Source organism: Molothrus ater, chromosome 17, assembly GCF_012460135.2.
Source record: "Molothrus ater isolate BHLD 08-10-18 breed brown headed cowbird chromosome 17, BPBGC_Mater_1.1, whole genome shotgun sequence".
NCBI lineage: Eukaryota > Metazoa > Chordata > Aves > Passeriformes > Icteridae > Molothrus > Molothrus ater.
The window spans coordinates 3,198,514-3,211,829 of record NC_050494.2 but is presented as its reverse complement, the minus strand read 5'-3'; the positions used below and the strand labels follow the sequence as shown (position 1 = coordinate 3,211,829).

Sequence of the window (13,316 nt, the reverse complement as noted above, 5' to 3'; positions counted from 1 at the left end):
ACTGTGCCAGAAACAGGTGACTCTCCCAAATGCCAGCACGAATGAGAACCAGGGAGAACAAAGAAACAGTGATTCACTCCTAAATGAATCAACAGGAAATTGCTGGGATGGAAAGAGAATAACAGAAAAATAGAACAATTTCTGTCTGAAGCAGAACCATCAAGCAAAACTGGGGAAAAGAAAGAGATAAAGCACCTATTTACTTACTTTTCTGCTTCTTTTTCTGTGTAATAAGAGTTGGTCTCATGAGAATTTCTACTAAAAGCTGTAAAAATAAGACAAGGAATTAAGGGAATGATCACTGAGATACAAATAACCAATTAATTTGCCAATGACAAAGCCAAACCTGTTTCTGCTTAAGTCACAGAGATGAATAATGAAGGCTCTACAATCAAACCCCCACTGGTGTCAAAATCATATTGACAAATTATAGCTGCATTTACCCTGAAGAAACAGTAAGAGCTGTACAAAATAATCTCCCACTGGCAAGTTTTAAAGAATTTGAGCTTGCAAGGAATGTAATTTCACATGCCTCCAGATAACATCAAGGATGGTGAGCACACATCTCTTAAAATAAGGAACCTTTAGCAATAATCTGCAAAAGATGCAAATTTTGCAAAGGCTTTTTCCTAAATCTTGCTGGGCTTCAAAAACATTTCATGTCCAGACAGAATTTAGCAGCTCCAGATTTTATCTGAGCACCAAAAAGCCACTGCTTGTGTACAGGATCCTGTATGTATATTTACATATATATTTCTGTTTAAGGAATGTAACAATTAGCTTTCCAAGACCAGGACTGTGGTTCTGACTGATGTAGAACTGATCTTTAGTTGTTCCAGTGTGTACCACTGGTTTAGCTTAAAACATTTGAAAAAACAGCACTTTATTTAAAAATGAAAGTTGGCAAACAAGGAACTGATGACTTCTGCAAGAACTACTGCAAATGCTGCTGGTTTTAAAATTCAGTTTAAAATTGCTGACAGCAATGCAGGCATCACACAGTCAGTGCCAACTCACAGGATATTTAGGAGTTTACAACTTGATCTATTTGTCCCATCTTCTTTTAATGAGCTATTGATCCAGACACAGAGGAAACCACCTTGACATCACTGGAGGCTACATTAAAAGCACTGACAAATAAATAAATAATAGGCAGCTTTTAAGAGGAATATGCATTTTTAGCAATATTTGTAGTAGTAGCTGTAGCATTAATAGGGTAGAGAAAAATGACTGCAGTAATACAGATCTCATACTAATGGCTTGTGTTTTAGAAGGAGAATGCACATCTCAAAGTTTGAGGTTTATGCTTTAATTCTTGGGGTTTCTGCCTCTCACCAGAGGCAGAAGGAGCAGAAAGGGAATGATGAGATTGTGTTTCTTGGGATGGGGTTACATTCAGGTATAAAATCTATGAGGTTTGTGTATTTGCACTCTGAGGTCTTTACTTTACATGAATTCATATAAAGGGAGGAGCCACCGAGCTGGTTTTGTTCTTCCTCAATGTAAAGGCTGTCAGAATCCAACAATATTTTAACTCTCACACATTGTAGCCTAGGGAGTACACTGCAAACTGAGTGTCCTTCAGAGTTACTCATGTTCCACAGCTCAAAATATTGCAACATAAATCAGCGCATGGCACACACAGCACCAGCAGATCAAACTTCTTCCCTTTCAAATCCTAGAGCAGGATTTTTAAAAATACACAGCACTGGCTTCCATCACTGCCTTTAATCACATGAAACCCACCTCTATTCAAATCTCTGACCATACCACCAGGTCATTACAGTGGATCTGCTATTAACCATCTCCAGCCCAAGGGAGATGCCAAGCAAGCCCCAACCAACCAAGCCAGAAACTTGTCCCCAAAACACACAGATTCTGTGCACTGTGTTAAAATCATTTATACAAAAGTACCACTATTTCCCTTTAAAAACAAGGGAAATTTAAATATTTTCACAGTGTTCTCATTTGCTTGGGTAGCTGAAGGCTTTTGCCCTCAACTGACAGCAGCAACTAAACCAGTGCTCATTTCAAAACATAAACAGCAGCTTTAAGTAAAAGCAAGCTTTACTTGTGTAAAAAATAAAATAACAAAAATGTTATTTCTGTTACAAAGACAAAACAACAAAAAATAAATGTGACAAAAAGTAAATAGCAAAATCTCTTTAGTTAAACGAAATAAAAAGAGAGTATCAATTAGTTTACTGGAAAATACAAACAATACATTTCTAATGAAAGCCAAGCCAGAGTCAGGCACCATAAAACAGAGCAAATGGGTATTTGGGCAATGTAGAATTAAAGCAAATAAACAAAATGATGAATTGCCAGAATGTCCACAGAAACCTCCAGTTCTGCTTAAAAACTCTGCCAGAGATGAAGCAATAAACACAGACAACCTGGTTAAGACAGAGCCCTGGTGTGCTTTAACTGCCACAGATCCCCCAGTGTTAAGTGAAAATCTCACTGCCCCAATGCCAACTGTGTTATTTTATCTCACAACCAGGAATCATTTGAAACTGTCTTCATTTAGAACTAAAGGTCTAATCTTTTCTAAGGTAAAAAAAGACTGACTAATGAAACAGCCAGGTGTTCTGTATCATATAAGAACAAAACACCTCACTTTGGATGTAACACCTTGAAAAATACACCCTTTTCCAATTGTGATTAACAGAAAGTGGCACAATTCTAATGCTTGACATTAAATTGGTAAAGTCATTCTGTAGCTTGCATTCAGAAGCTTCAAAGACCTCTCTGAAGAGATTTTTCAGTGGGATGATTATCATGCAGATCTTTTAATACTGAAAAACCACACTTACATCGACTCCTCCAAACAAATCAAATGTGTATGTGTTTGGGAAACTGGACTCTTGAGCAGCTTTTCTGTCTTCTGTGACATAAACCATGGCTTCCATCGAGAGAAGTGGAGAAATTTCCTGCAGGTAGGAGAAAAATAAAGAGATGGTTCAAAAAGAAAACTGTTCATCACTAGAAACACAGTTATCTCTCACTATCTGTGTAATCCCACTGACTAATCATCACCTGCATCCCCAGCTCTTACTTACCAGCCAATTCTTGACAGATACCATCATGCAGACAACAGCGTAAGAAATTAATACAGTATGATCACAGTAGACTTTAAAGAAAGCCACAACAAAATTCTCTGAATTAGGAAGAAGGGTGCAGGCAGTACCTTTAGGATGCTTTGGCACTGGGAGAAGTCACTGTTTGGGTGGCTGTGCTCATACAGCTTCTGCAAGAGCAAGGGGATCCCATTCCATTTTGCCTGTTTATCTCTCTCCTTCAACAAGGCCTCTGTGATCTGCAAAGAAAAAAAGAGTATGATTCCCATGTGGCCAGTGCTTCATCACTAGGAAAATAGCCTTATCACCTTCCTGGAAAAAGAGCTCACAAAATCCAGTGTCACCCTGATTTTTCAAGATTTTCTAAGCCTTCTGATGTTCACATTCTTGTAGCAAAGTTTCTCACACACTTTCTGTAAATAACTCATTGTTTTGCATTCTTTTCTAGAGGAGGAGAAATCTGATGGACTGTTGGTTTGTCCAGTGTCATTGGAGAGGTGGCACTGTCACCCTCCAATCCACTGGCACTTTTGGAAATCTAGAAATGTTGGAGTCAGAAAATAAATTTCCCTTTTTCCCACCTTGAGAGCAGCAGTGTGTGTCGTGTTGTCTTGTGACAACCCAGTACCTCTTTCCATGCAGCAATTTATGCAGGACAGGTAGCTGCAGAATTTTACAGTTGAAAAGTATCTTAAGCAGCACAGAGCTTAAAGCAGATGTCACTTAGAGTGCATAATCTCATTCTGTATTTTTATATTGATTGTGTATTTTAAAATGGCAACACATTCGTCTCTAAACAATTCCATTAGCAGAGCTCAATTGACAGGTCAGTGAAGGAGGAAATGGGTGCCCTGACACTATCTCAAATTACACTGGTCTGAGGTGTAGAATGCTGAGGATGGGAAGGCTTCATTACTTGATGCATTCAGCTAGAAAGGAGAATTTCCTCAGCCAAGTCCCTGAAGTCATTGGTCACAGCAATGACCTAAACCACAAAGGTTTACAAGCAGGAACATATCAAAGAGAGAAAATTCCCTCTGTAGTCTTGGGCTGGTTGTAAAAGGAGATCACCAACTAAATCAGCAAAACAACAATGCTGGCATTATCCTGAGAAACAGGCTGCAACCACAAAAAAGAACACTTGGCATTTGCTACTACAGCTGTCCAAACTGTTTTCAATGTTCCTCCTTTTTCCCTAAAGTAAAAAAAAAAAGAAAAAAAAAATCTTAATATTCCTCACTGTGTTTAACACCTAAAAAAAAAAGTAGCAGCACAAGACTAAAATATTCTCCTTAAAATCCACAAAAGATGCTTTGAAGTCTGAATATTTCCAGGTTAATGCCAGATGTGTCAAGAGGAGCTTAGGACATTCAATTAAAAACCACCATCCAGACAATGCTGCCCAAACTTGAACTCCTTTCCTCTCTGATACACCAACCCCAATACAGGGACTTATCCTTGTACACAGGAGAAAGTAAAGCAGAAAACAATTCCAGCAGGATTTTTGCCTGGGTTTACAAATGTTTTATGTGCCCTCCTAATAAAAACAAAATAAAGAAAACCCCAATCCTCTGGTCAGTATCCCAAGGCAAACCTTAGAAAACAGAATGTCCTGAGCTGGGAGGGACCCCCAGGATCACCCATGGCAGCCCCAGCCCTGCCCAGACCCCCCAACAGCCCCAGCCTGGGCATCCCTGGCAGCTCCTGGAGCTCTGGCAGCCTCGGGGCCGTGCCCATTCCCAGCACCCTCTGGGGAAGAGCCTTTCCCTGGTGTCCAGCCTGAGCCTCCCCTGACACATCTGTGGGTTGGCTCCTACTCCCAGGATAAACCCCTAAGCTGCTCTCATTCTGCACCTTTCTGGGCTTAAGTGACATTTCCCTCCCAGCTTCTTAATCCCACTTATTCTTGCAGCCAAGACATGGTTCTCAGACACAGCTCAGTGCACAATTCCAAAGGGCCATTCAATTCCTGATTAGACAATTATATGCAAATATACTCCAACTCCTGGCAGAATTTAACCCTTTGCTCTCTTGTTACACAGGAAGACCAGAAAACTGATTCCAGCTGAGAACTCAGCCTGGCAATGTAGCTAATGTGGGTCCTCATTCTTTTTGTAAGATTCCCAAGCACTCAGGACTCTTTTCCTGATGAAATGCCTCAATTTTTAGGTAAATAAGAACTTCAAATAAATAAGAACTTCAAGGGTCTTGAAGTACCAAGTTTTCTAGCTACAAACAGTGATTGAAGCAGCATAAGCACGCCTGGGACATAAAATTCTCTCCAGTTTTTAACTTTTCCCTGCTTTCTGAATCAGAGGAATCAACCAGCACTGCTGGAGAATGACACACTTTCCTTCTGAGCAGGAGAAATAGCAGAGGATCAAACCAGAAAGCCAAAATCACTTCTCATCATCTGGGCTCTGGGTCAGCTACTTGGAAGTCACAGATTCCATTTCCCCTTGAGAAACCAAGCACAGAATGAGCCAAAGGAGCTGTGCCACTGCCCCATCCCAGGTGTGGGAGGAGGACAAACCCACAGGCAGTGGGAGGAACAGGATTCATTGCTGGGCAAAATGCACAGAACACACAGCAAAACGCCAGGGAAAGAGTCCAACTCTCCAGCTCCAGCTGATGTGGAAGATACCAGAGGCAGGGATGACGTGCACAGGCTGCCATCACAGGTTCCAGCAGCACAGAGCAGAATTCAGCACTTAAATGCCCTCAGGAAAGGCCAAAAGCCTTTAATTAACATTAAAACCTTGTGCTGGGTTTAACACCACACTCTTAATCACATGTATGCTTCTTGGTTTGGGGCAGGATCCATCTGAGCCATCTCCACTCCCATTTCTGTACTAGCAGGGCTTCCTCTCCCTGCCCCAGGCTCTGAGAGGCAGCCACAGGAAACTTTCAGAACTGAAATTCTCAAAGAGTGAAGCAAATGTTTCCTTGCTCTCATCATCTTTTATCTGCTTTCAAAAGAAAAAAAAAATTAAAAAAAGGTTTTCTTTCTCTTGATTTAACACATCTTTGGTTTCACTGCAAGCTCTGGCTTGTGGTCCCTGCTCTGTATTTGAGGCTACCCTGGCTCTGGATATTTCCATTGTGGCCGGGTGGTATTTGCCAACGCAAAGATTTTTGGATTCTGGGAAGGGATTAAAATTCAATCAGACTTTGTGGAGCTGTCTTTCTTCACAGCCATTTTGGTTAAAAACTGCATCTCCTGTTTTCCATAACAGCAGCTAGTCAATGCTTTTCATTTATAAGCAAAAATGGTTTTCTTTTTGGGGAAATTTTATTGAATAGTCATGAAAATCAGCACTGGGTCTTTTGGGCCTCCTTTCCTCTGTGGAATTTTTTGGTCTCGTTCAAGCACAAAATGCAATCCAACACTGACCTCCTTCATTCACTCAAAAGCTCTGGATAAAATACCTGAAATCTTGCAACAAAACTTGAGAAGTTAGGTATCATCTAGCAAGAAGTAGAGGCTGTAGCAGCCCAGCTGGAAGAGGTATCCATGAAAAGCCAGGATCTCCCCAAGTGCTGGCAGCTGGGTTTGGAATTGTCATGCCTTACTGGTGCTAGGACACCACAGAGTAAGGATCACTTCTGAGAAAACAAGAGCAGCAGCACAAACTTCTGTAAGAGCCAGGTACAGCAAACCAAAGTGGTACAAACACCAGGACTGCACAGAGTCCCTTCCCAGACTGCTGCAACACACCCCAGTTGTGGCTCACAAGCAGAGAAACCCAAGGCCAGCACACTGGGGCTCTCCAGAGTGCTTCTGCTCCAGGCTGATCCCTGAAAACACAGTGGCACACACCCCAGCTCATGCAGAGCTCCCAGCTATGTCCCAGTCCAAAGCTGTCTGTACAATCCTGGTTTCCCACCTGTGCTGTCCTGAACGCTGCTCCCCAGCCTGGGGCTCCCCACCTCAGCAGGACCATCCATGTCCCCCCCTGCCATGAAGGCCTTTGCTGGAAGGGCAATCACAGACCTTGGAGAGGACTGAAATTCAGAGATTAAAAATGTGTCACCAGCCCACCCATGCCTGCAAGGGAGAAGAGACTGAGTGGTTTTCTCTTTAAAGACTCCTAAGGAACTGGAGCTCAGGATTTCCCAGGAGATTACTCAAAGACTGATAACTACCATGGGAACACTTTCCAACTACACAGTTTAAGTAACTTCTGTGCATCATTTTCCTTGACAGTATACAAAGGGCTGAAAAAAGACACTGCACACAACTTGAAGTATTTAGTTTAAATTTCTTTCTAATCCTACTGTCTTTTAAATCTTTTCAAAAATGAAAGAATAAGAAGCACACAATGTCCCATCTTGGAAGGACACAAGGACTGGCAAGCCCAGCCCCTGGCCCTGCCCAGACACCCCAACAGCCCCACCCTGGGCATCCCTGGCAGCCTCAGGGCCCTGCCCATTCCCTGGGGAGCCTGGGCACCCTCTGGGGGAGGAACCTTTTCCTAATATCCAGCCTAAACCTCCCCTGATGGCATTGATTTGCATGATAGTCAATAATTATGAATTATACCTGCATCTTCATGAAGTTATACATTAATATTTGCCTACATCCACCCCTTGATCAGTCTAGTCTCCCTTTTACTTGTCCCCTCCTCTGTGCTCATCCTCCAGGCACAGGAACAGCTCTTCCCCCCTGCTCTGTGTCCATGCCCTGGCTCAGCATTGCCAAAACATTTCTTACTGCCCTGAGATCTCTTGGAGATAAAGTTGCTCCCAAATCCTTCCCCTTCCAGAGGGGATTCTCCTGCCCACCTCTGTTGCCACACTGTGACAATTTTCCTTGCCCTACAAAGCAAACTTCTGATTTTCCTAAGCTTGCCTCCACCCCAGTGCTGAGCTGTGGTCAGTGACACTGCTCTGTGTCTTCCCAAAACTGCTGACCACCAGCAGTGGTGACAGCAGCAGAAATACCAGGAGCTAATCCTCCCTTTGCTCTCCAGGGCAGGGCAAACACTCTCCTGATAAAATTGTGTCTCTATTTCACATTTTACCCTTCAAACACACTACACTGTCTTGCTGAGTGCTTGCTACAGGAGGGTGTTTGCTGTCATCTTTCAGAAAGCAAAAGCAGTGATTCAGGTGTCCAGGCATCCTTCACAGCACTGAAGGGTTCCTGCTGTGACAGACTGCACAGCTATGACACATCACTTACAAGGCTTTGTTAATTTAATTTCTCATTGCAACCATACATGAACACTGGAAGTGCTTTTAAAAAAAGCAGAATTTCCATTCCTGGGATTTTCCATGACTTCTGAAGTATCTATTCAAATGTCTTGAAAGTTTAAAAGGAAACAGGCACAAGATTATGGATCTTGACAAAGAGATGCAAGTACATACTCTCTATGTATTCTTAATAAAATTGAAGCCTTTGCATATCCTTTCCTTCAAGCCTTTAAAGCTGTACCTTTAAAAAATACAGGAAACTAAAATTTGTGCAATTAAATGTTTAATTTTCCTCTGAACAGTAATAACTTAGGAAGTCATCTCTGACAGACTGTCAGGAGAATGATTATTCAGGATTTTGGGGAGTGCCCCACCATTCCAGCTCTGCATTGCATTTTCCTTTCCAGTTGCTAACAGCCATCCATCAGCCTGGCTGAGCTGTCTCCTTCCTCACACAACTTTTCCCACAAAAGCCTGTAACCAAGGCAAATGACCCTGCAAGTTTTGGTTTGAACACAACAGCTTTACAGGAACACAGCTGCTGGCCCATGCAGCAATTCTGGAAAGAATTCCAAGGGAGAAGCTGAGCACTGCAGCCCTGCAGCTCCAGGGCAGAGCACACTGTGGTCAGTCACAACTGAGCTCTGATCAAACCCAGGGCAGAGCCCCACAAATATTATTCCTGAAAGGAAACTCTGCTGGGGGAAGTCCATGTAAGTAAGAGCACTTATGTCCAGCCTCTCTCAGCTCCTTGATTCTTCAAGTGCAGATCAGGATTCCCTTAGCTGGATTCCCTGTTGCTCCATCCCTGCATGCGGCCCCCATCCCTTTCCTGCCAACCCAAAAGCCAGGCATGAACCCAGGGACACATTGTCCTAGGATAAAACATGCCAGAGCTTCCAGCCAGGCCTAACCATTCCCACAGCTCTGAGACTACAGCTCTGCTCACCAGAACTGGAAGAAGACAAGGAACAGGTCCTCCTGAATCTCCAATCCCCACAGGACAATTCCAACACAGACCTTTAATAGCAGCAGCTCACCAAATCCACTACAGGATCTACCAGATCAGAACAGAGCTACTAATATTTGCTTTGCTGACCTTCCTCTCAGAGAAAAAAAAATTCAACTAATAGCTATAATTATATTAAAATTCTATTAATTTCTCAGTTACCACTTTTCCTTGGAACTTCCTAAGTTTCTTTGTTTCATTTTGAAAGGAAACAAACTCTGTAGGGCTATCTAAGAAAAAGCAGAGGGATAGGGAGCATCACATCTACATTTCTTCTCACTCATTTTCAGCCACACAAAAAAAATCAGACACCAACACAGTTTAAATCCAACACAGCCACTTTTTGAGCATTTCTAGTGCATGACAGAGCTCTGGTCTTGTTACATAACAAAAGCACGTCCAGGCTTTCCAACACTCCCTCACTGTCCTCCCCTGAAGAGGCCTAAGCCTGCTAACACCCACACAATTAGAGCTACTCAAGTGGATTATTTTCACGTGAATGTTGTTTTGTTGGTGCTCTTGTAAGGAGGAAACAAAAAACTGACTCAGAACCAAAATCTTCTCTCAGGGTTAGGAAGCTACTCCTGCTGATAACCTGCAATGGCAGGAGGTGAAATCTGGATGTCTGAGGATGAAAATGTTTTCTTTCCACAGAGCTTTTTTTTTTACATTGGATAGGGATTATCCTGCTAAAGGAAGTGTCTGCTCCTAGGGATAGCAAAGCATGAAATACAGCTGGAAAAATGGATTCCTTTTTTCCATTCTGATTGTTTCAGCTAAGCCCTGGCAATCCTATGAGGGTGAGAGCAGTGCTGACACCCAGCTCTTGGGACTGCAGCAGGAGCACCTTAGTTTGCCAACAAATCCCTGGTTAGTCCATTTTTCCACTGCTCTGTGCACAGGGATTCCCAGAGCTGCACCTAAATACCTTCTGGTTTCATGCCATATCCATGCTGGTCACAGCTGCCTTGCAGCAGATGAAGTCTGCACCTTCCTGCTAAGCAGATTTGAGCTGGATCAGCTGAGCCAGAGTGTTCTTGGCTTTCAAGGAACAGCAGCACAAACTTGTCCCAGAGCCTGTGATCCATGGCACAGCTGTGCCCCAAGAAGGACAACACACCAGGCCCCTCACAACCAATATTCCTCCTTGTTAGAAATGGGTCACTTCTGGAGAGCTCGTCTGGCCCCTGGTTCAGCAGCACCTGCAAAGGCCCCTTGCACTGCCTGTGTGCTCAGGGCAGGGCAAATCCTGATCCAAGGTTATGCAATCTGATAGCAACACTGAGGCTTGTGTGCAGGGCAGCAGCTGATGCCAGCAATATGGATAAAATGGATACAGGAACAAATCATGGCAGTATCTACTGAAATCTGCTTTAGCTAATCAACTTCTTATCACAGAATCATTTAGATTGGAAAAGACCTCCAAGACCAGGAGTCTAACCTGTGATTTATCCCCACCCTGTCACCCAGCCCAGAGCACTGAGTGCCATCCTGTTGTTTCTTGGGATCTCCAGGGATGGGGACTCCACCATCTCCCAATGCCTGAACGATCCTTCAGAGGAAGAAACTCCTCCTGCTGTCCAAGCTGCCTGATCCATCCTTTCCATGGGGAAATTCCTCCCCTGGCCCAGCCTGAGGCCGTTCCCTCTCCTCTTGTCCCTCTGGAGCACAGCCCAGCCCTCACCTGGCTGTCCCCTCCTGTCAGGAGTTGTGCAGAGCCAGAAGTTCCTTCTGAGCCTCCTTTTCTCCAGGCTGAGCCCCTTTCCCAGCTCCCTCAGCCACTCCTCATGATTCTCCAGCTCTGTTGCCCTTCTCTGAATAATTTATTATTAATAATAAAGCAAGACACCAACTGGCAAGGAAGCCAAGGGCTCTGGGTAGGTGAGCACAGCAGGAACACACAGGGATCCAGATTTCAGAGCCTCAGCTGACCTCGAAAATGCCAGATATTCAGGGGGCTGTTGCTGTCAGAAATGCTTCTATGTCCTGTAAGATCAGAATGATGAACTTTTACATGCAGGCCTCAAAACAAGTGATCCTTCCCAGCTCACAGCTAAGCCCCTGCTTTCCTCATACAAAAATGGATCTTGAGATCACCTAAGAATAGCACACAAAGCTTTGTTCAGGGCTAAATGCCACTGCTGCCCATGGCAGGCACCCCAGTCTCCCTGAATTAACATCTTGAGAAGGGTTTCCCCTCCCTACAGGACACCAGCAGTGCAGTCCAGGCAGCACGTGACCCAAAAATTCCTTCCAAAACACAGCTAGGAAATGCTTCAAGGACACTCTCATGACTTGCTCTACACCCCAACACAGCAACCTGACCTGCTCTCAGGCTCTGCAGGAACCAATCAGTTGAGAAATGTAAGCAAGGGCTCCCACGCTGCCACTGAGGAGTCAACTGCAGGAAAACTGGGAATGTTTCGATAAAAAATAGAATTAAAAAAAAAAAGAAAGCAGCCAAAACTGCCTTGTGCTTCTCTAAAAGTTACATCAAAGTGTTTTATATTTAGATTGTCTACAAACAAAAAACTGATCTGAGGTAAAAGTAAAGAGACACAGAATTCATAAAGTTCAAAATCATTCAGGGAGTTATTTCCCCTGCCTGAGCTTAAGTGAATCATAGAATGGTTTGGGTTGGGAGGAACCTTAAAACTCATCCAGTCCCACACCCCTGCCATGGCAGGGACACCTTCCACTGTGCCAGGCTGCTCCATCCAGCCTGGCCTGGGACATTCCCAGGGATCCAGGGGCAGCCCCAGCTGCTCTGGGCACCCTGTGCCAGGGCCTGCCCACCCTCACAAGGAAGAATTTCTTCCCAATATCCCATCTAACCCTGCCCTCTGTCAATTTGAAATCATTACCCCTTGTCCTGTCACTCCATGCTCTTACACAAAATCATTTAAATGATTTAAAATACCCTCCTATAGCATTTATGAAGCTCTATGTGTCGAAGCTTTAACTCTCAGGGCAGCACAAGGATGCCAAAATTTTTCAAGCAAAACCAACCCAAACCCCAGAAACAAAAACCCCACCTCAATTTTGGGCATTATAAGGAGGATGCAACCAGCAGAGGTTTTCTTGATTGCTGTAAAAGCTTAAAAGCCCAAATTGAAAACAGTAGCACTGCATTTTTTTGAGCAAACCAAAGCCCAGAGGTGGAAGCACCATCCTACAGACACCAGAGGTGCATAAGGTTGGTGCAGGTTTACCTGACTGAAATTGCAGTGGCTGAGGAGGTGCATGAAAGGGAGAGTGCAGAGGTGGACAGGTAAGGCAGTGAGACAAAGTTTGTCCACGTGCTGTAGGAAATCCACTCCTAAATCAATCCCAAGAGTCAATACAGGCTTATATTGATGCAAATGACTGGCTCTTCTTAAGGATTAACCAAACTAATAGCTGTAATAATAGCTGTAACTAATAGCTGTAGCTGAGGAAGCAGCAAAATAAAGACAAAATAGCCGTAAAAAAAAAAAAAATCTGCTCTTTTAGCTCTCTGCTACAGAACAAGGCATGGGCATTCATAATGAATATGATGCCTTAGGATTGGAGCTTTTCTATTTTCCATCTATTTGTAACCCTGCAGTTCTGTAGTGTACAACTCTAAACCCCACACTCAGTGGGAGCTGCTGCTCTCCCAGTTTGGGCAGACACAACGATTCCTCTCCAGGCCTGGCAGTCAAGGACACCTCACTGCCTCAGGGCCCAGAGATGGAAACAAAAGGGAGTTGGGGGAGCAAACTTGGGGTCAATGACTTCATTACCTGAGCTGTAATTGCAAGATTAACCCCCAATATGCAAATGGACCCAATTTATAAAAGTGGGAAAAACCCAAACCCATGACCTGTGGTCCATTTTATGGGTGGACCTGGGGGGCTTTGTCTGCCCAAAATGTACCTGAAGGCACTTCAATAAATGTAACTGCTTTCTATTCCCTAATTTTGTCTGGCCTCTGTTTTTAGGTAGTCCTGAAAAGGCATCAAACAAATCTTCTCTTAATAATTGCTCAGAATCCTTGTTTATCAAGAAAA

General features: G+C 43.7%; 1 protein-coding gene across 1 annotated transcript in view; it reads right to left on the bottom strand.

The window, feature by feature from the left end:
• The window catches only part of TRPC4AP (transient receptor potential cation channel subfamily C member 4 associated protein), a 37,272-nt gene that overhangs the window by 22,968 nt on the left and 988 nt on the right, over window positions 1-13,316 (bottom strand). Inside the window, exons 2-4 of the mRNA XM_036395574.2 lie at window positions 3,191-3,319; window positions 2,817-2,933; window positions 208-265 (exon numbers count right to left, since the gene is read on the bottom strand). Coding sequence (XP_036251467.1) covers window positions 208-265; window positions 2,817-2,933; window positions 3,191-3,319 — 304 coding nt within the window. The remainder of the gene's footprint in view (window positions 1-207; window positions 266-2,816; window positions 2,934-3,190; window positions 3,320-13,316) is intronic.